General features: G+C 43.0%; 2 protein-coding genes across 2 annotated transcripts in view; one reads left to right on the top strand and one right to left on the bottom strand.

Moving 5' to 3' along the window:
- The first annotated feature begins 7,195 nt into the window (after positions 1–7,195).
- Positions 7,196–8,160, top strand: LOC122011330 (zinc finger BED domain-containing protein RICESLEEPER 2-like). Its single transcript, XM_042567717.1, has 2 exons — positions 7,196–7,847; positions 7,940–8,160. The coding sequence occupies exons 1-2, from the start codon at positions 7,196–7,198 to the stop codon at positions 8,158–8,160; spliced, it is 873 nt and encodes a 290-aa protein (XP_042423651.1).
- A 9,044-nt stretch (positions 8,161–17,204) lies between these two features.
- LOC122010394 (uridine kinase-like protein 3) overlaps positions 17,205–27,207 on the bottom strand; it is a 30,915-nt gene continuing 20,912 nt past the window's right edge. Inside the window, exons 7-11 of the mRNA XM_042566912.1 lie at positions 23,759–23,819; positions 18,341–18,434; positions 18,195–18,267; positions 17,806–17,888; positions 17,205–17,643 (exon numbers count right to left, since the gene is read on the bottom strand). Coding sequence (XP_042422846.1) covers positions 17,482–17,643; positions 17,806–17,888; positions 18,195–18,267; positions 18,341–18,434; positions 23,759–23,819 — 473 coding nt within the window. The 3' untranslated portion in view covers positions 17,205–17,481. The remainder of the gene's footprint in view (positions 17,644–17,805; positions 17,889–18,194; positions 18,268–18,340; positions 18,435–23,758; positions 23,820–27,207) is intronic.

Consider the following 27,207-nt stretch of genomic DNA (forward strand, 5'->3'; position numbering starts at 1 on the left):
TTTAAGAGATACTAAAAATACTCTAAATAACTTATATACTTCTAACAAATGTATAGCTATGGTCCTCTCAAAATCCATTAGCAAAATTGATGGATTTATATGAATTATGCAGTGATTGAAATATGATTGATCCCATCACATGGTAATGGAAGATAAAAAAAAAAATGGATCAAGTTCACCTATAATGGATCAACCTAGATAGAATAAAGAGTGATAGTAATAACTACATGGTAGTTGAGTAGTGATTGTAATAAAGAGTGAGTTTCATAATACTATTTGATGTTGTCCGAGTGCTGAGACGATGGTCGCTGAGAACGTGGCGCTCCCTGCTGACTTCACATAAGCTCCTGGATGGCGTAGACCTCCGTCGAGAACCTGCAAGCACAAAACCGAGCCGGGAAGGGGTTCCCGGCGACGACCCTCCGACGCTCAAGTCAGCTTCCGACGGAGAGAGATCGAAGCAGAGTAACGAGAACTGCAGCAATAGTAGTGAATAGTGCATACCTCCGTTGAAGTCTGGGGGGTCCTTATATAGGACTCCCTGAAGGCGCGTGCACGCTTACCAAGGTGTGCACGCTTCTCAAAGTATACCTATAATGAATGTGTCAGAAAAGCATGTCTGACGCCATACCTTAACAGACCAAGCATATCTCTGATGTGACAGCGAAAACTTCCATCGTACAATTCTTCGCCTGACCATGCCGCCAACCATGCCGTTTGTCGGTGACACTTTCTCCGAAGAAAATATTCCATCCTGCTCCTCTTGTCGTCTACCAGACTAAGCGGGAGGTCCGCTCGGCTGCACCCCTACACTGCTGAGTGACCAAGCCGAGCGGGAGGCCCGCTCATCCCCTAGTCCTGCTTCCGCTTCGCCACGTGTAGTCGGGCAGTGCCCCCCGTCCAGCCGAGCGAGGACTCCGCTCGGCCTCTAAGCGTCGGAAACCCAGCGTTGAGCTGGGATGTTGCGTCGCGGCCCGGGCCGCATGCCGGCCGCTCGGCCAAGCCCGGGATGTTGACTGTGCTGACTGATCCCCACGTGTCAATGGCTGACTCTGATCCCGTCTGGGTCCCTCTTTACCTCCGGATCACATGCCTCCCCTTCAAGTCTAGTTGAAGGAGGTTGTAAGTCCGACTGACTGGACTGCTAGCTTGGTGGCTCACCGGCCGCTCGGCCATGACGCGGGAGATCTTCCGTTTGACCCCTTTGAGGATTATCCATGTAACTCTATGGCGCCGCTCGACGTCGTTCATGCTAGTACTTGTGATAATTCATTGTCATCGCCGTGTGCCCTGGCCCGCCGGAGGTCAAAGCTGACGTCGCCTAAGACCCCTTGGAATTCGTGCAAATCCTTGTTATTAAAGCCAAGCATGCGACCACGCTGAGTAATGGCTTTCATTTAATGCCTCCCTCTGAGTGGATGCCACGTGGTGTTGCCGCCGTCACCGTACGGTGGGGGCGTCAGCTCCGATGGGACATGCGGCGGTTCAAATTCTGCAGTCGGATGCGAGCTCCGATCCCCGCGACCTAAATCGGACGACTATGGTTGATCGAGCCTGATCTTTATAAAGCCTCATCGTCGACCTCCGTTCCGCTGCTGCTGCCTCCGCATGCTTTAGCGAACTCCTTTGCTCCCAGCGCTCCGGCGAACATTCCGTCGTCCCGGCGATCTCCGCCTTTCCTCTAAGTTTTCCTTCCCGTAAGCTCTTTGATCCTCCCCCCTTTACATTTGCTTTGCTTCGCTTTCCTTAGCACCCTTTTTTGCTTCTGTCGGTGCATTCTCCGCCGCTTTTCTCGACGAACCTCTTTTATTTTTATTTTCCGATTATGGCTAGTTCTTCCGCTCCATCCCCCGGCCTTTGGTACCACACCATGCAAAGTCGGTTTGATTCTGGCGATGCTGCCAACTTGATTGGTGCCTTTGACCTTCCTCCTGACCATGAGATAATTTTAGCAGAGCCGTCTGATCAGCCCCATGATCCGCCGATCGACACCATCACCTTCTTCCGGGACCAATTCATAGCTGGCCTTCGATTCCCCATACATCCTTTCATAATAGAAGTCTGCAACTACTTCCGCATTTTGCTCAGCCAAATCGTTCCAAACTCCTTTCGGCTGCTATGCGGCGTAGTTGTGCTTTTTCGAGTGCACAACATCCCCCTAAGGCCTCAAGTTTTCCATTATTTTTAATATCCGAAGCAATCCGAGATAGGTACCTTTTTGTTTCAGTCTCAGATCGACCTTGTCTTTTTTGATAAAATGTCATCTCCAATAAACATCGGAAGGATTATTTTTTCTTTCTGCGTTTCCCCAAGCGGCCTTCCTTTCGGACCCAGTGGTAGACCGCCTTGCCACCTGCGCCCGACCTGAAGAAATATAGGACCGAGCCGGCCTACCTCCACGTAACTAACCTGTTGGCCGGGCTGAAGTTGGATATCCTCAAGCTGCTGCCTGAAGGAATGATGTATTTGTTTGGTTTAAGTCCGATCAGAACTCGGCTTCCGAGCGGCCCTGGTGAGAAATAACTTTCTCCTTTTTTTCTTTGTGTCTTAACCGATTTCCTCTTTCTTTCTTGCAGCTGCCATTATGATGAAGTCAGTGGCGCTTGGCATGCTAAAACTCAAGGCTGCTGAGATAGAGGCAGCTGCGGCGAAGGAGGCAGAGAGACTCGGCATCGCTCCGGTCGGTTCTCATAAAGGCGAGAGCGAAGAGGTGCAGATGGAGGACAATGCGTCTGCTATTCGGACCGCTACTACCGAGGCGGCAGGAGAGACCGCTCCGTCAGGCACTCAACCTGTCGTTCCGACCGAAGAAGTCGGGTCATCTGGCGACGAGCTTCCGTCGTCCGGGCGCAAACGCCGCCGAACGGGCACACCAACCCGCTCGGCCACCTCAGCTATGCGAGTGTCAACGCAGACGGACGCTCCCCCACCGTTGGCTCCTACGATGGTGGAAGCGTTGTCTTCCGATCGGACCCCATCTCAAGGGGATTGGCCTTCTGACCCCATCGCCGTCCCGCCCCTCAGCTCACTTCCTCCTGCTCAACGGCGAATCAGACGATCTCTTATCTGTTCCGATCCAGTCGTTCAGTCCTCTGCCCTTTCAGCGTCTGCTCAGTCTGCACCGGGCGAGCGCAGGACTATCAAAGTCATACTCCACCTACCGACGGAGGAATATCTACAGGCGACCGAACGGCCGGCGAGCCTCGAACACCAAATAACCATCCGGGGACCCCTGGCGAAGGTCTGGGAAGATGCTCGGGCGCGTACTGCTCTGATGCCCCCGGGGCTGCTCAGCAACATCCACATGCAACAGGCCACCGGGGTAACTTCTATCATATCCTTCATTTTTTCATTCCCGTTCGACACTGACTTTTTCCTTTCTGATCTGGTTGCAGTATTGGGTGGAAAGCATTGCTGTAAGCAACCGCCTGGCGTTTCTAGAGGAGGAGCTCAAGAAGCTCAAGGTTTCTGGTGGGGCTACGCCTCCAGGCCCTTCTTATGCCGAGTTGAAGGCGGAACTTGACAAAACCAAGAGGTTGTTGGAGGCCAAGCAGCACAAATCTTCTGGTCTGCAGACTACGGTGGGTTGGCTCGAGACCCAGGTTAAGACATATGACCAAAAGATTAACTTGGCCACCACCCGAAAGAATAGGACCATCGTCGGCCTGGAGACGAAAAATGTCGAAGCTCGAGCGCTCGAGCTAAAGGTAAAGGAGTTGATTGATCTGCTCACTACCGAGAAGGCTGGCCGCTTGGCGGAGGTGATCGCTCTCCAAGGGGACCTGAAGACCTTCCAGGACGCTCTCGAGGCTTCCCGAGCTGCCCTCCAAGAGTACCAAGAAGCCGAGCCTAGCCGATTCGCTGTTGTGCGACAGAATTACATCCGCTCAGAGAAATTTGTAGAGAAAACCTGCGCTCGGCTTATTCGTGCATTTGAGCTGGCCGTCACTTCCACGCTAATTATCTGAAGGCAGAGGGCCGCCTCCCTGAAAATTTTGCCATCCCAGTTCGTGACCACGCCGGGATCCTTACCACGATCCCGGATGATATCTTTGATTATCTAGAGTAGGAGTCGTTGATATGTACTGGCCGTTCGGCCTACTTTAATACGTGTACTCGCCGTTCGGCTTATTTTGATCAATGAACTTTTAGGCCCTCGACTACTTGCTTGTTCTATTGTTGTGTATATCCGAGCGGGTTACCTATTCCCTTGATCGCTACTGAATTCGTAAGAGCCTTGTCTTTTGATCTCGGAGTTGCCGCTTGGCCAACGACTTCAGGCTCGCCTCTTTTCCAGAGGACCTAGGTTAGATTGAAACGACGCAAGGCGGAGCTTGTCTTTAGGCTGGGGGTTTATAGTCGCCAGTTCGACTCTGGCGTTTAACGTCGCCGCTCGACGGTCTTCGGGCCGGGTTATTTATAGTCGCCGGTTCGACTCGGGCGTTTAACGTCGCCGCTCGACGATCTTCGGGTCGGATTATTTATAGTCGCCAGTTCGACTCTGGCGTTTAACATCGCCGCTCGACGGTCTTCTGACCGGGGGGTTTATAGTCGCCGGTTCGACTCTGGCGTTTAACGCCGCCGCTTGACAGTCTTCAGGCCGGGGGGTTTATAGTCGCCGGTTCGACTCTGGCGTTTAACGTCGACGCTCGACGGTCTTCAAGCTGAGGAGTTTATAGTCGCCGGTTCGACTCTGCCGTTTAACGTCGCCGCTCAACGGTCTGATGGAGCTCGTCCATTCGACGCGAATTTGGCACACCTTTGTTTCATGATTTCATTCCTACAATCAAAGGGTGCCGAAGAACGAAAATACACAAAGTGAATTACATTGGCGCTAGGGGTGCAAACGAGTCAAGCCACTCGTAAGCTGCTCGTGAGCCGCTCGATCAAAGCTCAGCTCGAGCTTGATTTTGACTGAGCTCGAGCCAAGCTCGAGCCGACTCGTTTAAATATTCGAGCCGAGCTCGAGCTCCTCTAATACTGGCTCGATGGCTCGTCGAGCTTTTTTGAGCCCAACTATATATGTATAATATATTTTTATCTATTCATGTGAATATTGATAAATTTAGGCCATTAAGTAATTAATGATAAGTATTAGGGTAAAGGTGTAATTTTTGAGAGTTTATTTTTAAAATAAAAATACCTTTCTAAATCCAAGTTAAAGTAGTCAACCAACTCAACCCTAATTCCATCCTCTCACCTTTCGCCGCCCTCACCTTTCGTCGCCACCAACCCTTGCCCTCCATCGGCGCCACCTACTCAACCGTCGCTGTCTCGCCTACTCAGCATCACCCTCAGTCGGGATCATCCCTCACCCCCTTCCTTATCTCCCTCAATCGTCAGACATTGCTCTCAGCCCTCACCCTCTTCCTTATCGTCCTCAATCGTCACACGTTGCCCTCAACACTTACCCCCTTCCCTGTCACCCTCAACTTGATTATAGGAACATCAGTTTGGTTCTGTGGTGGAAGATTGGTTTTCTACATAACATTATAAGCTAGGCTTTGAAGAAATCCTTAAGAGGAGCTGCTGGAATTGGGTTTACACTACGGTGAAAGTTGACAAGGTAAATTGTAAATGTGGTTATTTGTATCTTTTAAATGCTTTTTTAGAGAGGTTTCTTCTATACTGTGGTTTTCTCTATTAGCTGGGTGGAGAAATAATCTTTTGAGGTTTTCTGGACTTTGGAAATTAATATGGTGATCCTTTTGTATATTGTTGGTTCTGTATTTTTTTTCCCCCAATTCAATGGAATCATTCCTAAAGCAGTAAATGCCTTAAAACCCTTGATTTGCAAGTTAGTCGTGTTATGTGTATTTAGGGCTAACTTCTTCAATGCTTTAGGTGTCCCTCCTATTGGATTTTAGTGGGCGATAAGATTATATTTTCTTGCACAATCCATGTATGCACTTCTGTTGTCTTAATTTATATGGTAATATTTCATGGTGGAATTTCTCCACTTTAAATTGGAAATTTCTCTGAACTTAATCATAGCAATAACCATATCTGATCTTCATTTCTATTCATATTCTATGTAGCCTTTTATAGTATAACACTATAACCTCAGTCTGAAGTTAGTCATATTTTTAATGCTTTTGCAATTCTGTTTTTATTAGTCTATTTAATATGAATGACCTATAAATTATGTGTGCTTGCAATATATGGAAGTGGTAATGAATTGATTTGCGGTGGTTTGTTTCCTTCATTTTTTAGGGGGGATTTCAAAGATTTGACCTTGGAAGTTTGGAGCTTGATTTTTTTTTTCTCGCAAGTACTTACATGGAGTTCTTTTGATTCCTACAAACTAAATATTTGAATGTTGCTTTATAGACAATATTTTCTCTTTTTATTATTGTTTGAGCATTTTATAATTTATTTGATAATTATTTATCTATGGATCAGTTGTGTCTGTAGAAGAGTCATCTGTTCCACTTAGCGAAAATAGTGTCATAGCTGAAGTAATGAAGTTAATCTTGAGAACAACAAGGAAATTATCATAGCTGGTCAAAAAACACAAGAAAATGCTAAAGAAAAAGAGGAAGAGGGGTTCAAAACAAATAAAAAGAAAAAAATTTCAAAAGTGTGGAATGATTTTGACACAATGGATGGATCAAAGAAAGCCAAATGTAAACATTGTCAATCCCTTTTTACATTGGGTAAATCAAGGCCCACATCAAGTCTTCTGAGGCATAGATTACATTGTGTGAAGAGAAAAATTTATTTGCAAGAAGCTGAACAACAAACAAAGTTGAATTTTTTGCCCACTGATTCAGCTTCACCATCCATTCTTACTTTGCATTCTGGAAAATTTGACATGGAACAAATGAGGGAGGCAGCTGCTCATTGGATTATGATGCATGAACATTCATTCATCATTCTTGATGAAGAGGGGTTCAATTTAATGATGAGGCGTGGAATGCCTGAATGGTAAAAAATTAGTAGGACAATATGTAGAGCAGATTGTATGAAAATTTATGAGGTTGAGAAAAAGAGGTTGAAGAAAAGTCTTGAATGCATTGATAAAATAAGTTTGACAACAGATTGTTGGAAGTCAAAGACTCAAAAAATTGAATACATGGTTGTCACTAGGCATTGAATTGATTCTTGTAAGAATTTGCAAAAGAGAGTTTTAAGTTTCATTAACATTCCACCACCAAGGGGAGGTCTTCAAATTTCTGATGCCATTTTTAAGTGCATGAAAGAGTGGGGTATTGAAAACAAGGTTTTCACTATTACTGTTGATAATGCTTCAAGTAATGATTTGGCCATTCGGTACATGAAAGATACCATTCAAAGATCTAGAACATTGGCATGTGAAGGAAATTTATTTCATATTCGTTGTTGTGCACATATCTTGAACTTGTGCGTTCAAGATGGGTTGAGGGAGATTGAAGATATTATTAGTAATATAAGGGAAAATGTAGAATATGTAAATCGTTCAGAGGCAAGACGTATGCAATTTATAGAATGTGTGCAACAATTGCAGTTGAAGGATAAAAGATTGATTCGTGATTGCAAAACTAGGTGGAACTCAACTTTTGAAATGTTAAGTTGTGCACTCAAGTTCAAAGAAGTTTTTCAAATGTTCAAAGAACGTGATCACTTTTATGGTTGCTGCCCTCAAGAAGAAGAATGGAATAAAGCTCAAAAGATTTGCTCACTGTTGGAGGCTTTTTGGATAGCCACACACATCATTTCAGGTAGTGAGTATTCTACTTCAAATTTATTTCTTCAGGAAGTTCAAAAAATAAAGCCATCATTGGATACTTATGCACAACATGAAGATTTGTTTCTTAAGCAACTGACTAGTAAAATGAAAGAAAAATTTGACAAGTATTGGGGTGATTGTAATCTATTGATGGCTATAGCTGCTGTGTTAGATCCAACCAAAAAATGCTTGCCGTTGAGTTTTGCTTCCCTAAGCTTTATTTTGAAATAGATGCCTCTAAGCATATCTCAAAAGTTAAGGAGATAATTAATTCTCTTTATGAAAAGTATGTTGCTGAAGAAACTAATAAAGGAGCGCCTCATCCATCTGAGTCTGAGAGTTTTGGTTTTTCAAATGTTAAAAGAAATCAACAAAGTTCTGTGTATAGTTGGGATGATTTTGATGTTGTGCAAAAGTTGAAACTTCGGAGACTAAGAGATCTGAATTGGTAGATTATCTTGAAAAGGGTCGTCTTAAGAAGAATGAGATTCCTAAAAATTTTTCGTATTTAGAATAGTGGAAGATGAATAGAATGCAATATCCAATATTGTCAAAGATGACAGCTGATATTTTAGCTATCCCAGTGAGTTCAGTGGCTTTAGAAGCAACATTTAGTACAGGGACGAGAGTTATTGATTCTTATCATTCATCACTATCTCCGGACACAGTGCAGGCTCTTCTATGTGGGGGTGATTGACTTCGAAAGATACATGGACTGAAAAAAAAGACTAAAGTAAGTTAAATTTCATTATTAGTTTTCTAAGTTACAAACTAATCATCTAATTATTTGAATTTTTCTTTTTCAGAAAGAGAAAATTTACCAGGAAATTTTTCTTCCAGTATCTACCTCTTAAAGTAAGTTAAATTTTAGTTTTTTGTTTAACATGTGTTTTTGGTTTGATTATTATGATATTATAGTTGAGCTTAATATCAATCCATTTTATGGCCTATCAGTACATAAGAAGAATTCATTCTTCTAACCAAATGATTGGCCTTTTCTATAATAAATAACTACAAAACTACAGAAGCTAAGCATGTCTCTTTGATATTGATACTAGTGTTAAATAATTGTTCCCAGTTTAGCAGTACTTCCCTACATGGAATTGTTTCACAAAGAATAAAAGAGCTTTATCACTAACATACATGATCTTTCAACAAAACAAGTCGTTGTCATCCAATCCGTGTGTACTAAAGACGAAGGTATTATAGTTGATTATTATGGTTTGAATGCAGTGCAGGTGATATAACTAAGAATTTGATTGAATGCAGTGCAGGAGATATAACTGAGAATTTGAGATGAAGGAAGATATTGAACGTGGCCAAATTTTGATATTTTGAGCAGCTAAGCAATTTGGATTTTGGAATATCATGTATGTTGGGTCATTATGTTTTGATGTTCAGTAATTTGACTTTTTATTGGAGAAACAGATAATTATATTTTGATCAATTTTATGGATGAAGATGATACTGAACATTACAGAAATTTGATATTTTGAGCAGGTTTAGATTTTGGAATATCATGCTTTTGGGTTTAGTGTAAAACTGTAAACTATATTGGGTCATTTTTTGATGTTCAGTAATTTGACTCTTTTATTGGAGAAATAGATAATTGTATTTTGATCAATTTTGTGGATGAAGATGGATATGTTGCAGAAATTTAATATTTTGAGCAGGTTTGGATTTTGGAATATTATGTTTTTGAATTTGGTGTAAATTATGTTGGGATGAAGTTTGAGAATAATTATGTTTTGATGTTCAGTAATTTAACATTTTTATTAGAAAGATAGATAATTGTATTTGATCAGTTTTATGGGTGAATTTGATGAAGTTGTTAAAATTACAGTAAAATAAGCTCAAGTTATGATTGGCTTGAGCTCAAGCTCGAAAGCTTGCTTTTAATTCGAGCTTTTCGAGTCAAGCTCGAGCCTTGATTAATTGATCGAGCCGAGTTCGAGCTCAAATTTAAAAACTCGATCGAGCTCAAGCTCGAACCGAGCTAGCATAAAATGAGTCGAGCCGAGCTCGAGCCAAGGCTGGCTCGAGTTCGGCTCGACTCGTTTACAGCCCTAATTGGCACACCTTTCACCCAGCTCGATACGGCTGGAGATGGTTAGCTCTCCAGGGTCGTTCAAGCTGCCGTCCATCTTCATCTTCCAGGTAGTAAGCGTCCGATCGGAGCTTCTTGATGACCTTGAAGGGCCCGGCCCAGGGAGCCTCCAGCTTGCTCACATCGCCGATCGGCTTCACCTTCTTCTATACTAGGTCTCCAACTTGGAATGCCCTGGGGATCACTCGCCTGTTGTAATTCTGCTTCATTCTCTGTCGGTATGCCATTAGCCCAACGGCTGCTTTGGCTCGCGTCTCATCTATCAAGTCCAGCTCTAGCTGCCTCCGCTCGGTGTTATCCTCGTCGTACTGCTGCACCCGATCAGACTCTATCCCGACCTCCACGGGAACAATAGCCTCACCTCCATACACCAAGTGGAAAGACGTAACTCCCGTTCCCTCCTTAGGGGTTGTGCGGATCACCCATAGTACACCTGGGAGCTCCTCCACCCAGCTACCTCCGACACGGTCGAGCCGAACCCGAAGAATACGTAGGATTTCCCGATTGGTGACTTCTGCTTGTCCGTTGCTCTGTGGGTAGGCCACGGAGGTGAAGTGCTGCTGAATGTCGTACCCCTCACACCATTCTCTGAGCTGCTGACCGACGAACTGTCGACCATTGTCGGACACGATACGCCGTGGGATACCGAACCAACATATTATATGCTGTCAGATGAACTTCTTGACCATCTGCTCGGTTATTTTTGCTAGCGGCTCGGCCTCGACCCATTTGGAGAAATAGTCCACCGCTACGAGTAAAAACTTCCGTTGCCCGGTTGCCATAGGGAAAGGTCCCACAATATTCATGCCTCATTAGTCGAATGGGCAGGATACCGTAGACGCCCTCATCTCCTCCGTTGGCCGATGGGTGAAGCTGTGGTATTTCTGACAAGAAAGGCATGTGGCGACGATCCGAGCGACATCTCTCTGGAGGGTCGGCCAAAAGTACCCGGATAGCAGAATCTTCCTTGCCAACGAGCGGTTGCCCGGGTGTCCTCCACAAGACCCCTGATGCACTTCTTTTAGTATATATTCCGCGTCCTCCGAGCTGACGCACTTTAGCAATGGACGAGAAAAAGCTTTTTTTGTAGAGCTGGTCCCCGATGAGGGTGAACCGACCAACTCTCTTTCTTAGCAGCCGGGCCTCCTCCTGATCGGACGGCGTGGCTCCCGATCGCAAAAATTCCATTATCGCCATCCTCCAGTCGCCTGGGAACACGAGGCCTTCCATCCTGTCAATGTGAGCCACTAAGGCCACCTGCTTGACCGGTTGTTGGATGACGATCGGCGATATTGAACTTGCAAGTTTAGCCAATTCATCCGCTGCTTGGTTTTCCGCTCGGGGGATCTTCTGTATAACGACTTCGCAAAAGTTGGCTTTGAACTTTTCAAATGCCTCCGCGTAAAGCTTGAGTCTTGTGTTGTTTATCTTGAAAGTTCCTGAGAGTTGTTGAGCGGTAAGCTGAGAGTCTAAATAGATTACCACTTGGCCCGCTCCCACATGCCGAGCGGCCTGCAAGCTTGCTATGAGGGCTTCATATTCGGCTTCGTTATTAGTTGCCTGGTAATCCAGCCGGCCGGACAGATACATCCGTTCTTCTTGAGGAGAAAGCAGTAGGATACCTATACCACTCCCGAGTCGGGTGGATGACCCGTCCACATATACTCTCCATAAAGCTTCGGGCTCGGGATTTTGCACTTCAGTGATGAAATCTGCCAAAGACTGTGTCTTAATCACTGCGCGGGCTGATACTGGATGTCGAATTCACTGAGTTCAGTGGTCTACTTAATCAGCTGCCCAGATGCCTCCGGGTTGAGGAGGACTCTCTCCAGATGGTTGTTCGTCATGACGCACTTTAGCAATGGACGGGAAAAAGCTTTTTTGTAGAGCTGGTCCCCGATGAGGGTGAACCGACCAGCTCTCTTTCTTAGCAGCCGGGCCTCCTCCTGATCGGACGACGTGGCTCCCGATCGTAAAAATTCCATTATTGCCATCCTCCAGTCGCCTGGGAACACGAGGCCTTCCATCCTGTCAATGTGAGCCACTAAGGCCACCTGCTCGACCGGTTGTTGGATGACGATCGTCGATATTGAACTTGCAAGTTTAGCTAATTCATCCGCTGCTTGATTTTCCGCTCGGGTGATCTTCTGTATAACGACTTCGCAAAAGTTGGCTTTTAGCTTTTCAAATGCCTCCGCGTAAAGCTTGAGTCTTGTGTTGTTTATCTTGAAAGCTCCTGAGAGTTGTTGAGCGGTAAGCTGAGAGTCTGAATAGATTACCACTCGGCCCGCTCCCACATGCCGAGCGGCCTGCAAGCCCGCTATGAGAACTTCATATTCGGCTTCGTTATTAGTTGCCTGGTAATCCAGCCGGCCGGACAGGTACATCTGTTCTTCTTGAGGAGAAAGCAGTAGGATACCTATACCACTCCCGAGTCGGGTGGATGACCCATCCACATATACTCTCCATAAAGCTTCAGGCTCTGGATTCTGTACTTCGGTGATGAAATCTGCCAAGGACTGTGCCTTAATCACTGCGCGGGGCTGATACTGGATGTCGAATTCACTGAGTTCAGTGGTCTACTTAATCAGCTGCCCGGATGCCTCCGGGTTGAGGAGGACTCTCTCCAGATGGTTGTTCGTCATGACGATTATCATGTGTGCGAGGAAATAAGGTCGGAGTCTCCGAGCAGCGAGGACTAGCACGAAGGCAAGCTTTTCTAGACCAGTGTAGCGAGACTCGGCATCCTTTAGAATGTGACTCAGAAAATACACAGGCTGCTCTTCGCCATCCTGCCGCACTAACACCGAGCTAACAGCATGCTCGGTTGAGGATAAGTAGATGCGGAGCGACTCGCCGACAGTTGGCTTAGCTAATACAGGTAAAGAGTTTAGATAAACCTTTAATTATTCAAACGCCTGGTCACAATCTCTGTCCCACTCTTGAAAAACGATAGGCTCCAGTCGACAACCTTTGAAATAAACCTGGATAAAGTTGTTATTCGGCCGGTAAGATGCTGCGCTTCCCTTAGGTTTCTTGGTGGCGGCATGTCTTGTAGCGCCTTAACTTTGCTGGGATTAGCCTCCATGCCCCGCTCGATCACAATGTATCCCAGGAAACGTCCACTCCTGGCACCGAATAGACATTTCTAGGGGTTGAGCTTGATTCCGTATGTCCGTAGCGTATGGCAGGTCTCCTGTATATCTGCACAGAGGTCGGCCGCCCGGAGCGATTTAATCAATATATCGTCTAAATATACCTCCATATTGCGCCCAATCTGCCGTCTGAATACTTTGTTCATAAGACGCTGGTAAGTGGCCCCGGCGTTCTTCAAGCCGAACGACATCACGTTGTAGCAGTAGGTGTCGTCCGCCGTGATGAAGCTAACCTTCTCCTGGTCCCCACGGGCGAGCGACACTTGGTGATATCCCTGGTATGCATCCAGCATACATATTAGCTCGCACCCAGCGGTTGAATCTACCATCTGATCGATTCGGGGCAGAGGATAAAAGTCCTTCAGGCATACTTTGTTTAGATCCCGAAAATCGATGCAGACTTTCCATTTGTTGTTTGGCTTGGAGACGAGCACTACGTTCGTGAGCCAGTTCGGAAATTGTACCTCGCGTATGTGGCCGGCCTGTAGGAGCTTCTCAACCTCCGTTCGGATTATTTGATTTTGTTCAGCCTCTAGGAGCACTGAAGTCTCTCTTCCGTTGCTTTACTGGCCGGACGTCCGATCGAACATGGAGCTCGTGCTGAGCTATGCTTGGGGAAATGCTGGGCAGTTCGTGCGTCGACCAGGCGAAGACATCATGGTTTTGTTGAAGGCATTTGATGGCTCTTCTCTCTGTTCTCCTTCCAGGTCCGATGCTATGAAGGTGGTGGCCTGCGGTTAGCAAGGATGAATCTGCACTTCCTCCTTTTCCTCATAAACTAATATAGGAGGTTTCTCGGTTATAGCGTTTACCTCGATCCGGGGTGTCTTTCGTGCGGATCTAGCTTCAGAGCAGACCATTTCCACGTAGCAACGTCGAGCTGCTAGCTGGTCTCCTTGGACCTCTCCGACCTGGTCCTCGACCGGGAATTTTATCTTCTGACAAAAAGTCGAGACGACCGCTCGAAACTCGTTAAGGGCGGGGCACCCCAGGATCACATTGTAGGCGGAGGGAGCTTCTACCACGATGAAGTTAGTGGCTGGCGCCCTCCGGAGCGGCTCCTCTCCCAGCGATATGGCTAGCCTGGCCTGTCCGACCGATAGAACCTCGTTTCTCGTGAACCCGTATAATGGGGTCGTCATGGGCAACAGCTCGGCTCTGTCGATCTGAAGTTGGTCGAATGTCTTCTTGAAGATGATGTTGACCGAGCTGCCTGTATCAATAAAGATGCGGTGGATAGTGTAATTAGCTATTACCGCTCTGATGATGAGGGCGTCGTCGTGCGGGACTTCCACTCCCTCCAGGTCCCTTGGGCTGAAGCTGATCTCGGGCCCGTTCGTCCTTTCTTGGCTGCAGCCTACGACGTGGATCCTTAGCTGCCGAGCATGCGACTTTCGGGCCCGATTAGAATCCCCGCCGGTGGGTCCTCCTGCTATGATATTGATCTCCCCCCGAGTGACGTTGCTTCTGTTTTCTTGCTCCCGTGCGGATGGTCTAGCTCGCTCGTGTGGAGTCCGGGGCTGATCACCGTGATGTGGCTGCTCGGATGACCGCCTAGCTTCTCGTCGCCCGGCGTCCTGGTGCCGATGTCGCTTGTTAGGTGAAGGCGATCAGCGACGATAGTTTCTTGGTGTCGGCGGGACAACTGGGGCGAATCCTTGACAATCGCAAGTGTTGTGGCTAGCCGACCGGTGTAAGGAACAAAACATGGGAGTCCATACCTTCCCCCTTGCCTTTGGTCGTTCGGACGCCACATGCTGAATGACGCGTGGTCTAACTTCTTGGTATGGCCTCATCCCCTCGGCTCGCGACCCTCTCGGTGGTTGGCCGACCGGCTGCCTCCACTCGGTTGACGCTGGTGGTTCAGCAGGCATATCTTTCCTTCTGGCCGCCTGGGCCTCCTCCACGTTGATGTACTCGCTTGCCTTCTTTAGCATATGGTCGTAATCGCGAGACGGCTTACGGATGAGTGAGCGGAAGAAATCTCCATCGGGCAGTCCTTGTGTAAAGGCGTGCATCATGGTCTCGGACGAAACTGTCGGGATATCCATGGCTGCTTGGTTGAATCGTTGAATGTAGGCTCAGAGAGTCTCTCTAGGCCCCTGCTTCATGGAGAATAGGCTAACGTCCGTCTTCTGATATCGTCTGCTACTTGCGAAGTGATGGAGGAAAGTCGTTCGAAAGTCCTTAAAACTCCGAATTGATTCGTCCAGCAACCTCCGGAACCACCGTTGCGTCGAGCCGGACAGTGTAGTGAGGAAGACCCGACACTTAACTCCGTCAGTATCTTGATGAAGAGTAGCAGCGTTATCGAACTTACCAAGGTGGTCGTCCGGATCAGTCGTGCCACTATACTCTCCAATTGCCAGGGGGGCATAGTGCTTCGAGAGCGGGTCCTGCAGAATCGCCTCGGAGAACTGGCGATTGATCCATTCGGGGGATGTCTCAGTCCCAGGTGCTTTGCCCTTTTTGGCGTCTCGAGCAGGGGCCTCATCGGATGACCCCTGGTTGGCTTGGGCGAGATCGGAGGGTGTCTGAAATAGGGTTCGATGAAACGGGATCGGGGCCGGTGGCGCATCTCCTGGCGTGCCGGTCTGCTCTCTATTCTGTGCCCAGGTAGAAAATTGCTCAGGTTGGTCGTCCGCCGCCGCTCGGCCGCCTAATGCTGAGGTGGCTTGCTGCGCCAGCCGCTCGGCTTGCGCCTTCTGCTGCTGCTCCACTATCTTTGCTGCTCGCACCTGGATGAGCACGTCAAGTTCTTCTGGAGAGTGTCACGGTGTGTGAGCGTCCAGCTTCTTCCATCTCCTCGACTAGGATTCAGGTGCTTTCCCACAGACGGCGCCAATTTGATCTTGTCCGAGTGCTGAGACGATGGTCGCTGGGGACGTGGCGCTCCCTGCTGGCTTCACGTAAACTCCGGGATGGCGTAGACCTCCGTCGAGAACCTGCAAACACAAAACCGAGCCGGGAAAGGGTTCCCGGCGACGACCATCCGACGCTCAAGTCAGCTTTCAGCGGAGAGAGATCGAAGTAGAGTAACGAAAACTATAGCTATAATAGTGAATAGTGCATACTTCCATTGAAGTCTGGGTGTCCTTATATAGGATTCCCTGAAGGCACGTGCACGCTTACCAAGGCGTGCACGCTTCTCAAAGTATATCTATAATAAATGTGTCAGAAAAGCATGTCTAGCGTCATACCTTAACAGACCGGACATATCCTTGATGTGACAGCAAAAACTTCCATCGTACAATTCTTCGCCTGACCATGCCGCCAACCATGCCATTTGTCGGTAACACTTTCTCCGAAGAAGATATTCCATCCTGCTCCTCTTGTCGTCTACCAGACTGAGCGGGAGGTCCGCTTGGCTGTGCCCCTACACTGCTGAGTGACTGAGCCGAGCGGGAGGCCCGCTCGTCCCCTAGTCCTGCTTCCGCTTCGCCATGCGTAGTCGGGCAGTGTCCCCCGTCCAGCCGAGCGAGGACTCCGCTTGGCCTCTGATCGTCAAAAACCCAGCGTCGAGCTGGGCTGTTGCGTCGCGGCCCGGGCCGCATGCCGGCCGCTCAGCCAGGCCCTAGATGTTGACCGTGCTGACTGATCCCCACGTGTCAATGACTGACTCTGATCCCGTCCGGGTCCCTCTTTACCTCCGGATCACTATTCATGACTATTTCCTCTCCTCCCCATTCCTACTTCAATCATCCACATTTACGCATGAACAAGAGGATTTTCCCATAGACCAGTGATAGTATTGACAATCTGTCTTCCGCAAGTGCACCAGTATTCAGTAATTCATCTTGGATTTCTTTCATGCATGAATTCCTACACATGGAGTTCAACTCCAGTCTCTTCTGGGAACAACTTGCTGTACTCAGGTCAGAGAGCACACAATACTGAACACGATAAAGATATGGAATGGATAACTGAAAATAAATATTCAAAAATGAAATTATGAACCCATCTCACATTTTCTCAAAAATACAGTGCATCAATGGGGCTCTGCAAAAATGCAAAAGTAGAACAGAAAATTACCAAAAGAATAAAACAAAAAATCATGGATGATATCGTGTGGCATCTTGACGTTCTCCTTGATCGAAAAAATATTGCAAATATCTGCAATGATTATCATAGAATTATTATATACAACATAGTGTTAGAATCTTTTTTAAGAAAAAACACTAATTTATAGATCATAATGAATTAGCAGAAATGCTACAATGTAACTAGTAAGATGATAATGTTGCAAAAGTTTTCATTTCAAATCCAAACGCACAATGGTTTACATCTAAGTTCATGTATCAGAGTAACAACAGATTTACTAGTAGAAAGCCTCAGAAAAAACATATATACTAAACGTAAGATGATTGTAGACATCTAAGATATAGTTTGCAGGCAAAATGAGAATAGATCTTTATACAGGGATTAAGCTTAGGAGCACATAACTTATACTACTTGTACATATCTACCTGTTTGTATCAGAAAAACTTACAGAATTTAGATGGAGTCTCTTATCAAGAGATCGCCTCATTATCATCTGTTCCAAAATATCTATCTCCAAATTCGCCCATTCCAGGGATGACGCGAAATTCTTCATTCAAACCGAACTCTATCTCAGATGTTACTATCTTGATTCTTGGGAATCTTTTGCAAACAACATGCACTCCTTGAGGAGCCTAATCACAGATAGAGAAGGTAGATATTAAGTTGTAACACATGCAGCTGAACCAGGAAAAATCATTTAGTCGGAATAAATAAAAGGTAGTTTGCTCAGATCATAGATCACAGTGCAACCATATTCTGTTTGAGTGATTCATTTACAAAAGGATTCGACTTACTGAAATGAGATTGAGAAATATTATATTGCTTTCTTGTACCCCTTTTTGCAAGAGCAAGGAAATAGCTTGAACAGCCGAGTTGCCTGTAATGGTAAAGAATATGTAATTAAGAGATTCAGCTGAAGAGAAAGTAAGTAGATACTTCTAGGTCAGAACATATACAATTCAATAAACATCTGGAAAATTTTGGGATGACAATACAGCTCATAGAAAACAAAACGACACAGTTTAGCTATCAGAGTGAAATCAGAAGATGAAACACAGATGCCTTGAATTAACAGTCTTTCGGATACATCTAGCATCTACTAAGAAATTTCCAAGTTGGGGACATAAAATAAGCATTCCACTGCAATTCACTAAAAGAAAATGTTTCCTTTTGTCAAACCAACCTGTGCCTAGTATAGGATCCAAAAGTAATACATTTCTATCAGCAATGTCCATCGGGAGATTGTGATAAACTAACTGGAGAATGACACATTGTTAGAGCAACAGTCAGAACATATTTGAGCATATTCATGATAAGTATTTGTCAAACCTGTTGGCCATTATCACCTTCCCTATGTATAAGGATCTTCCCAATCTTGATGCTTTTACAACATGCCCGCAGAGCATTCTCCATGCTTTCGCCACTATTACAAAATCCAATCAACTTAACTTTCAGAACTCAGACAAGTCACAGAGATGCAATGAACATGGAGAAAAGGGTTTCCAAGATAACAAATTCTAGAATATTAAGCAAAATGAAAGTGTCAGGGATTCACTGAATATTCCTTTTTAAGTAAGGGAGTTGAAGACTGTTATTATGTGTCGAAATATTATTATGCCTAATAGGAGATTACAGAGTTATTTGGTAGATGCATTAACTAACTAGTATTCATGCTGATTTTGAGAGATTTGATCCAATTTAGGAAAGTGTTAAATTGATCATTTAAGGGCTTTACTAGGTGGATTTTATTCTGGAAATGCTTGAGCCCAAATCAAATTCAATTCAGGCTCGATTTGGCTGAATTTTGGCTGAACTAGAATTTAACTGATTTAGTTCAAGTTGTTTAAAGTAGATCAGTCTAGTTGTCCCCCTCAGTCACAGCGGCCAGCTAGAGTCACTCACCCCAATGCTGTTGTTCACCTAGTCACTGCCTGTCATCAGCCACCATGCAATTGTGTCTCTGCTACAGCAGTCATAATTGCAATAATGCCATTGTCATCATAGTTGCAGCTGTACACAACCGTGCCTCCGATGTTTGCCATCACCATAGTGCAGCCAGCTGCTCCAACTACATTGTGTGCAGCAGCAGCAGAACCAGTTTGCTTTTACCCCTTGTTTGAGCACTTTAGCTTCCCCCTTCACTCAGATAGTGAAGGGAAGCAGCCCCCTTTTCCTCTTTGTGCAGTAATCAAATGACAGAAGCCCCTTAGTCCTCTCTTCTTGAAGCATAAGCAGCAATCTTGCTTTTCCTTGTGCGGTGATCATGCAAGTTTAGCGTGTTGCTGAAATTTTGGGAACTTTCCGTCATTTTGTATAATTAGATATACTTCTGAAAATTTGGGGATTCTTTCGCTTCGTATTATGTTTTCTTGTGGACCATTTGTAGCAGCAAGGAGTTCTTCCTCTGCATAGATGCATTTAGTGTTTTATTGATGAATCACAATATAGATACTCCTTCCCTATGAAACTGTAAGAGGAGTAGTGGTGGATTGGACAAGTAAGATCATGGACTGAAATGTCATTCCGTGCCGGGCGGCACACCTGGCCAAAATCGGCACCTTAAGATTCCCCGTCTCAATGCGTCGCAGGTGGCGCCAGAGGAGTCGCAGGACGCCTCCGGCGGCACCGGAAGCGTCGCCGAAGGCGCCAGAAATGTCCCACGACGCCTTTGGTGCCAAAGGCGTTGCACTCCCGCGACGGTGCCGAAGGCGTCGCGTTTAAAAATTCTAAAAAAACTTTAAAAATTCTAAAAAAAAATTCTTTAAAAATTCTAATAAATTAAATTTATATTCTGATAATTTTTTTTATTATGTTATATATTTTTTTACTATTTTACTGTTTAATTGATATTTTTTTACTATTTAAAATTTATATTATTTATCTAAGCAGAATGTTGCAAGAATCAATGTTTCCTTTCCATTTGATTCATGTCACTCCTTTTAGTATTAGTAAGGTAATATATTATGATATATCAATTTTAATTCAAGTTATTGATAGATTAATTTTCTTTAAAGAAAACTATATTTAATTATTTTTTCTAACCATATTACATTGTCCAATAATTAAGAATTTATATAAAATCAATATACAGTTTATTTTTAAATTATACACCATAAAACATATTTATCTAATAATTACTATATATATAAATAAAAAAAATACCAAAACCGTATCTGCATGGCACAATATAATATCGAAACTGTATCGTTCTGGTCTGAGACAAAAACCTCGGCACAGGTCAAGATTTTAAACCTTGAGTAAGATATCATAAAATTTCACGTGTAGATTATCAACTAGAAAGATACTTGATGTAGAAGTTTGGATAGGAAGTATGTTAGTGTGATGATGGTGGTTTTTGAGAGGATGTTACTCAGGCTAAAAAGAAGACAACTTGTGATAAGTAGCGACCATTGAGAGTGGAGAGTTGAGAATAGAGTGATAATAAGTAGGGGGTACTAAGAGTGAAGAGTTGAGATGGAGGATAGGTGTTGTATGAGGTTATGAGATTTTTCTAGTGTGAAGGTTGTAGCATGGGTGTTAAGCCGTGAGGGTGGATTGAGTTGGTTATAAGATAAGTGAGGTTAGGGTGAATTCAATGGGTTGATTCTTATAAGAAATGTTCAATATTATCCTGCAACCTCTTTGCCTGTTTTGCTCGAATTTCCTAGTTGACGTTTAGTGAATTCCTTGTACATACACCATATAAGTTGATATAAATGAGGAATGTTTATGGTGGCAAAAAGGCGAATACGCTCGCCCCCAGTGCCCCCGCCAACCCGTCCCAGGGCCAACACGGAGGAGGTAAATCACGGGCGGCTACTAGCCTTTGGAATAGTGACTAGCACATAAGGGAGACATTTATCTCGGCTTTGCCGAGATTCGAACCACAGACCTCATGGTGACAACACCTCATTAAATGAGGAATGTTTATGCTAATATATAAGTTGGTTAACTTAATGTTTTACATGTTATATTTTTATTGTGATATTCATATGCACACATGATAGTTTGATTATTTTATTATACACCATTAGTTTTATATTACAGTTGATTTTAATGTTCATTGAAGACAACAAATTAGGTAGATCCTTTACCCTATATAAGGGTTTGATGAACATTACACATAATATAGCATAACACTAGCAGACTACATTGGATGTTGAATCACTTGTTGTAAATGTATTGCTTACAAGTGTTATATGGTGGATGAAGACTTTTATAATGGTCAAGACTTTTGGCTTAATAGATAACGTGGAGCATTAGTAGTTATGTATATTGATTTCTCTTCTCAACCATTCATTGACTACAACAGCAAGGATGAGCTCAAGATGCTTTTGGTTGTCACATCCATGTAGAGAGTGCCTACTCCTTATTGCAGTATAGCTGAGTGCGAGTAACACTCATTAGTGGATCCAAACTATGGTTGATTGATTGCAATATTTTAGCAAATATCAGTTGGATGATTTTATTGCAAAGTGGTACTTATGCAAACAATACGATATTTTCATGTGGAGTTTATTATTTTATTAGCAATTGACCAAAGGGCACATTTAAAGTTGTGAAATTCCCAAAAGATGTCCTTAACTTTCAGATTTCTCAAAAGGTGCTTGTTTTCCATTTACCCCTCTCGTCAACCACTGTGGTACTGCATTTAAAGAGTAATACCATTGTGCTACTGGATTTCAAAGAACAACACCATTGTGGTACTAAATTTCAAAGATTAGCATCCCTATGGTGTTGATTTTCAAAATACAGCACCACAGTGGTGCTGGTTTTAAGGTCTATGCAACACCAAAGTGGTGTTGTGCTTTGAAATCCAACACGACAGTGATGTTGTTCTTTGAATGTAGTATCACAGTGGTTGATGGAATCAGTAAAATGGAAAAAAGTGCTCCCTTTGAAAAATCTGAAAGTTAGGTGTGCCTTTTGGGAATTCAGCAACTTTAAGTGCACCCTTTGGTAAATTATCATACTTTGCCTTATGCATTCATTTATGCTTTCACTAATTAATCTGACCCCTTTCTCTTGCTATTCTAGGGTGACAGACAAAGGGTACCTAGTCCCTTGGTTAGTTGGAATCAAATTCACTAGGACTGTTATGGGCAAACTTTGCTTTTGTGACATTTGGGATTTTGCTTGCAGTTCTTTCATCTTATTTTTCTGTGTCAAAGAACTTGATGCTTATACTTTGTGGGACTTATGGTTTCATTTAACTGATGTTTTGGAGTACATGAAAAAACTTTCATGTGTTGTGCAGTTTAAAGTTTGCATAATTACTTTTTGTATTGTGGTTGCATAATTATTGCAAGCTACATATTTTAGTTGTATGGATGATTCTGTTCATCATTGTCCTGAGCTTCATATCATGTCTTTGGTCATGGAGACTCACTTGGTGTGTGATAATTGCTGCAGTGTACTATGAACATGCCAAAAAAAAGTAGAAGAATCAGTATGTGATTATAAAAAATCAAGTTTGGCATAGGCAATCTTTTTCAATTTCTTCATCAGTAAAAGATAATTTGATATCTGTTGGTGCAATCGACCTAGAATTGATTGGATACGATCATTATTTTGATGTGTGTGTCAAAGAATTTAAGTTAGGTTTTATATTGGTTTTAATATATATTTAAGTCATGCAGGACTTGGTAAAACACACAAACTTGGAAAGTCTCATCTTATGGCTCAGGTCCTTGAAGATTGGTGAAGGATGGTGCATCCGAGGGACCGCAGACAAGGAGCAACGGAGTGAAGCCGAGGGAAGAGGACTTCAAGGCAACGTGAAGGATGGCACGAAGAAGAGCTGCAGGCTTGAGTGCATCTGAGGGACGAAGGCTGAGGAGGAAGGCTTCAAGGGCAACTCCGGAGAGGATGCGTGGGAGTGTGTAATTAGGATCAGTCGCAGTCGATTGGTCCAGTCAACTGAGAGCGAACAGAGATATTCTGTTCACTCAGCTCACGACTACCAGTCGACGGGTACTTTGACCAATCAACTGGTATAATGCCGTTGAGCTGATGACACACAAGATCCTCGCAGATTTGGTGGAATAGTAGCCGTTACATGCTACCAGTCGACTGATGGATTCATCAGTCGACTGGTGTCGGGGTTTTCAACAACATGTATATAAGGCTTGAGAGCTTGGAGAGAACATATTATCTGATACAAAAAATACTGTTAAGCTCTCCAAGTGATCTCTAAGTCTCTAGACTCTCAATCTCTTCTTCCTAAGCTCATCTTTAATCTTGTGAGAGGAAGAGATCATCTTGTAAAGGTTCCTCCACCTTCGTTCTTGGATCGAAAAGGAGAAGATCATAGTGAAGCTTGATTGGGTGTGTGCGCGCCTTGGATTAGTCACCTCAAGGAGGTGGAGACCAAGTAAATCGAGGAGTTAGCCTTGCCTTTTTATTGCTTTTCTATTTTATTACTTTTTGTGCTTCCGCTAACAAATTGAAGAAAGGCTATTCCCCCCCCCCTAGCCGTACACAAAGGTCCTATCAATATCTTCATCATAAAATCTTCACAAGTTTGGTTCACTGAATTTTCCTTAGAGAGTAAGGAGCTAAAGATTGTTCCTAGTACTATTAGCACGAAGTAGAAAAAACTATATGGTATACATAAAAACAAATCAAGTTTGTTTAGGCAATCTTTTTCCAAATTCTTCAACAAGACAATTTGATTCATAAATTCTTCAGAAGTTTGTCATTTTGTTCGTTGATCCTACAATTTATTTTGAGAAAGAGAAGCGATACCTTCTGATGATGGAAATGCCACATAATCTTTTACAGAACTCTACGCCGGTATAAACAGACCCTGTAGATTGTAAAGTTGTAGAAATGCATCATGCAATTTATGGCAAAAGAAAGAAATTTAAAAAATGGCAAAGAAAAAAAAAATTATTTTTTTAGTGTCTATATAAAACATATATTTAGCAACATTATTGTAGTTTAGGAATATAGGGCATAGTAGTTATAGAACATAACCAAGGATAGTAGATCTTGCAAATGATGAATCATTACTATAAAATGCATTTTGGTAGATGATGGCTATTAAAGATGATGCTTTTAGTAGATGATGATGCTATTGTGGATCAAACCTATGGCCATGTCAACAAGTATGAGTGTTCGATGCAACACAATCTAGCTACCTTAGATACTCGTGCACTGCTTGGAGGTATATAGGCACCACTCTCTAGAGCAGAATGAGTGTAAGAATTCAAACTTAGAAGATAGATCGAACAACAACACACGTCAATTTGTGATTAATAGCTAGTGGACATTACACTGACAGTGGTGTAATTCCTTTAGCAGATATGGAATTCTTAGAGTGAGTTGTTGCACTGTGCATTTTGTGCAATGTGTTGATGTATGGTATTCACGACAGATGATCATTGCAAGTTTACCTAGTTTCTCTTAATCATTGGCATTGATGATCATGATGTATTATTGGTACACTAAGCCTGAATTTTATACCTATATTCATGTTGTTCTTTATGTCTATTTTGCACATTTTATGCTCATGTTCCTTATGTTGCCTCCATCTTCAAGTTGTTTATTGAGTGGCTTATGCTGGATTCTCATGGCCAAACGTTGCTTCTCAATGGAGGTATATTTCTGGCTCTTACATTGTTCAATATCACATTAACCAAGCTTCGGTTTGGCAAATCAACCTTATGCAAGATGTGACAAGTGCTCACACTATCTAATGCTCATCTATTATTTTACCGAACACTTGTACTCTTACTCCGTTGATTCAGGTCTTGAACATACATTTTCAATAGATCTATATCTAAAGAAAGAGCTTCTTCAACTGATTCTGTCCTTTAGATCCTAAGTTCTCATTTCATCAACCACCCAATTCCAATTTTGGTTCTCTTTCCAACACAATTGTTTTTTTAATCAAGTCTCACAGTTACTACTCATCAAGTTTCTTTGCTTAGTAATGAAGAGTTGCCTTCAATTCAAGATGCCACATTCTTTGGTCTTCTATCTGTTAGGATGTACACTAAAAGCCTAGCTTTTGGAATAAACATTTATCTAGAAATAAGAATCACATTGGTCAAATGTCTACATTTATGATAAATGTAGATTGTTCAATTAATTTATATTGTAGATAACATGGTGTGTGGTGTCACACACAGAGGATCATGTTATCAGCACCTTATAAATTATAAACAGTAGCTCACGACCAAGATGGAAAGGAACAAACCATTGGAAGGTCGTAGTGTAATTAGGTATTAGTTTATCCTAACTATATAATTACACTAGTACACTTAGAGTGTATTGAGTAGGACCATTAGAGGTCGTTTCTTTTTATACTGACTTTATAAAAGAACAAAGACCTCAGTTATTATGGAAGTGCGTGCTCTTAATCTTAATATAATAACAAGCACATATGTTTGATATTTATTTCTTTAATTTATCAATGTGTGAGATTTAGTTCGATAAATCAATAAGCCCGATAAGTTGGGAAATGATATCACTTATAGTGTGTGTTGTTGATTATAGAAGGAAACTGTGTCCTAGTGATCTAGGTTGATAATATCCCCAAGAGGAGCTCATAAGGATTGTCATGTTAAACCCTGCAGGTGGACTTAGTCCGACATGACAATAAGGTTGAGTGGTACTACTCTTGGAACTAGATATTAATTAAGTGAGTTGTCAGTAACTCATTTAATTAATGGACATCTGATATCTTAAACACAGGGAGACTAACACACTCATAATAAGAAGGAGCCCAAAAATGTAATTTGGGATTGGTGCGGTAGTTCAATAATAATTCTTTAGTGGTATGAATTATTATTGATGAAGTTAAGTTGTGTGTTCGGGGCGAACACGAGAAGCTTAATTTCATTGGGAGACCAAAACCAATTCCTCCTCTCGGTCCTTATCGTAGCCTCTTGTATATAGAGATTTATACCCACCACATACCCACCTTCTTACCCATCCTAATGGGGTCAGCCAAGCTAGCTTGGAACCCAAGCTAGGGCCGGCCAAGACCTAGTGGATGAGCCAAGTTGGTGACCGGCCAAAGCTTGGGTCCCAAGCTTAGGTAGCCGACCACTAGAAAATTAAAAGGAATTTTTTTTAAAAAATTATTTCTTATGTGGATATCATGGTTTTAAAAGAGAGTTTAAAATTTAAATATTTCCTTTTATAGCTTTCTACAAAAGATTAAGAAAAGATTTGAAATCTTTCCTTATTTGTAGATTGAAAGGAGATTTTAATTTTTGAGAAAACTTTCCTTTTTTAACCATGTTCATGATTTAAAAGAGAGTTTAAAAATTAAATATTCTCTTTTATTAGTTTCTACAAAAGATTAAGAAAAGATTTGATATTTTTCCTTATTTGTAGATTGAAAAGAGATTTTAATTTTTAGAAATAACTTTCCTTTTTGGAAATTATCCACATGTTTAAAAGAAATATTTTAATTTATAAAATTTCCTTTTTACTAACCAATCATGAAGGGATTAAAATTATTGGAGAAATTTTTTATAAATTTCTGGAAACAAATTAGGAAGTTTTAATTCTTGTGTGAATTAAACTTTCCTTGTTTTTGGGGAAAAAGTGGCCGGCCAAGTAATTTGAAAAAAGGAAATTGATTTTTAATTAATTAAATTTTCCTTTTCATGACAAAAGAATTAAGGAAGTTTTTATTAAAATTTCCTTATTTGCCAAGACCAAGGATTATAAAAGAGGGGGTAGAGGTGCCTTCATGGCCAACGACTCTATTATTTTTCTTCCTCTCTTTTCTTCCTTGGTCGTGGTCGGCCCTATTATTTTTCCTTCTTCCTTTTCTTTCTTCTTCATTGGCCGGACCTTGTAATCTCATGGAGCTTGAAGATGGCCGGATTTTAGCATGGAGAAGAAGGAGAGAAAGGAAGTATCCCTTGGAGCTTGGTGCTGGTGACCGAACCACATCTATTCATGGAATATTTGTGGTGGCCGAATCATGCTTGGAGAAGAAGGTGGCTTAGGTGGATTCTCATCTCGGTAGATCGTTGCCCACACAACGTCCGAGATAAGAAGAGGAATACGGTAGAAGATCAAGAGGTCGTTGCATACAAAGGAAGGTATAATTAGTAATTAATTTCCGCATCATACTAGTTGTATTTCTTTTGTATGAATTCTAAACACAAGATGCATTAGATTCTAGATTTTCATATTTGTTTCGAAGATGTGTTTCTTTTTGTTTTGCTTTT

Source organism: Zingiber officinale, chromosome 8A (genome assembly GCF_018446385.1).
Source record: "Zingiber officinale cultivar Zhangliang chromosome 8A, Zo_v1.1, whole genome shotgun sequence".
NCBI lineage: Eukaryota > Viridiplantae > Streptophyta > Magnoliopsida > Zingiberales > Zingiberaceae > Zingiber > Zingiber officinale.

What these genes read in the sequence shown, in the direction of transcription:
- LOC122011330 (XM_042567717.1), top strand. Translation starts at nt 7,196, where the DNA reads ATGAAAGAGTGGGGTATTGAAAACAAGGTTTTCACTATTACTGTTGAT. An exon ending in TGACAAGTATTGGGGTGATT is followed by an intron (nt 7,848 to 7,939) that starts GTAATCTATTGA and finishes ATTTTGAAATAG; the next exon opens with ATGCCTCTAAGCATATCTCA.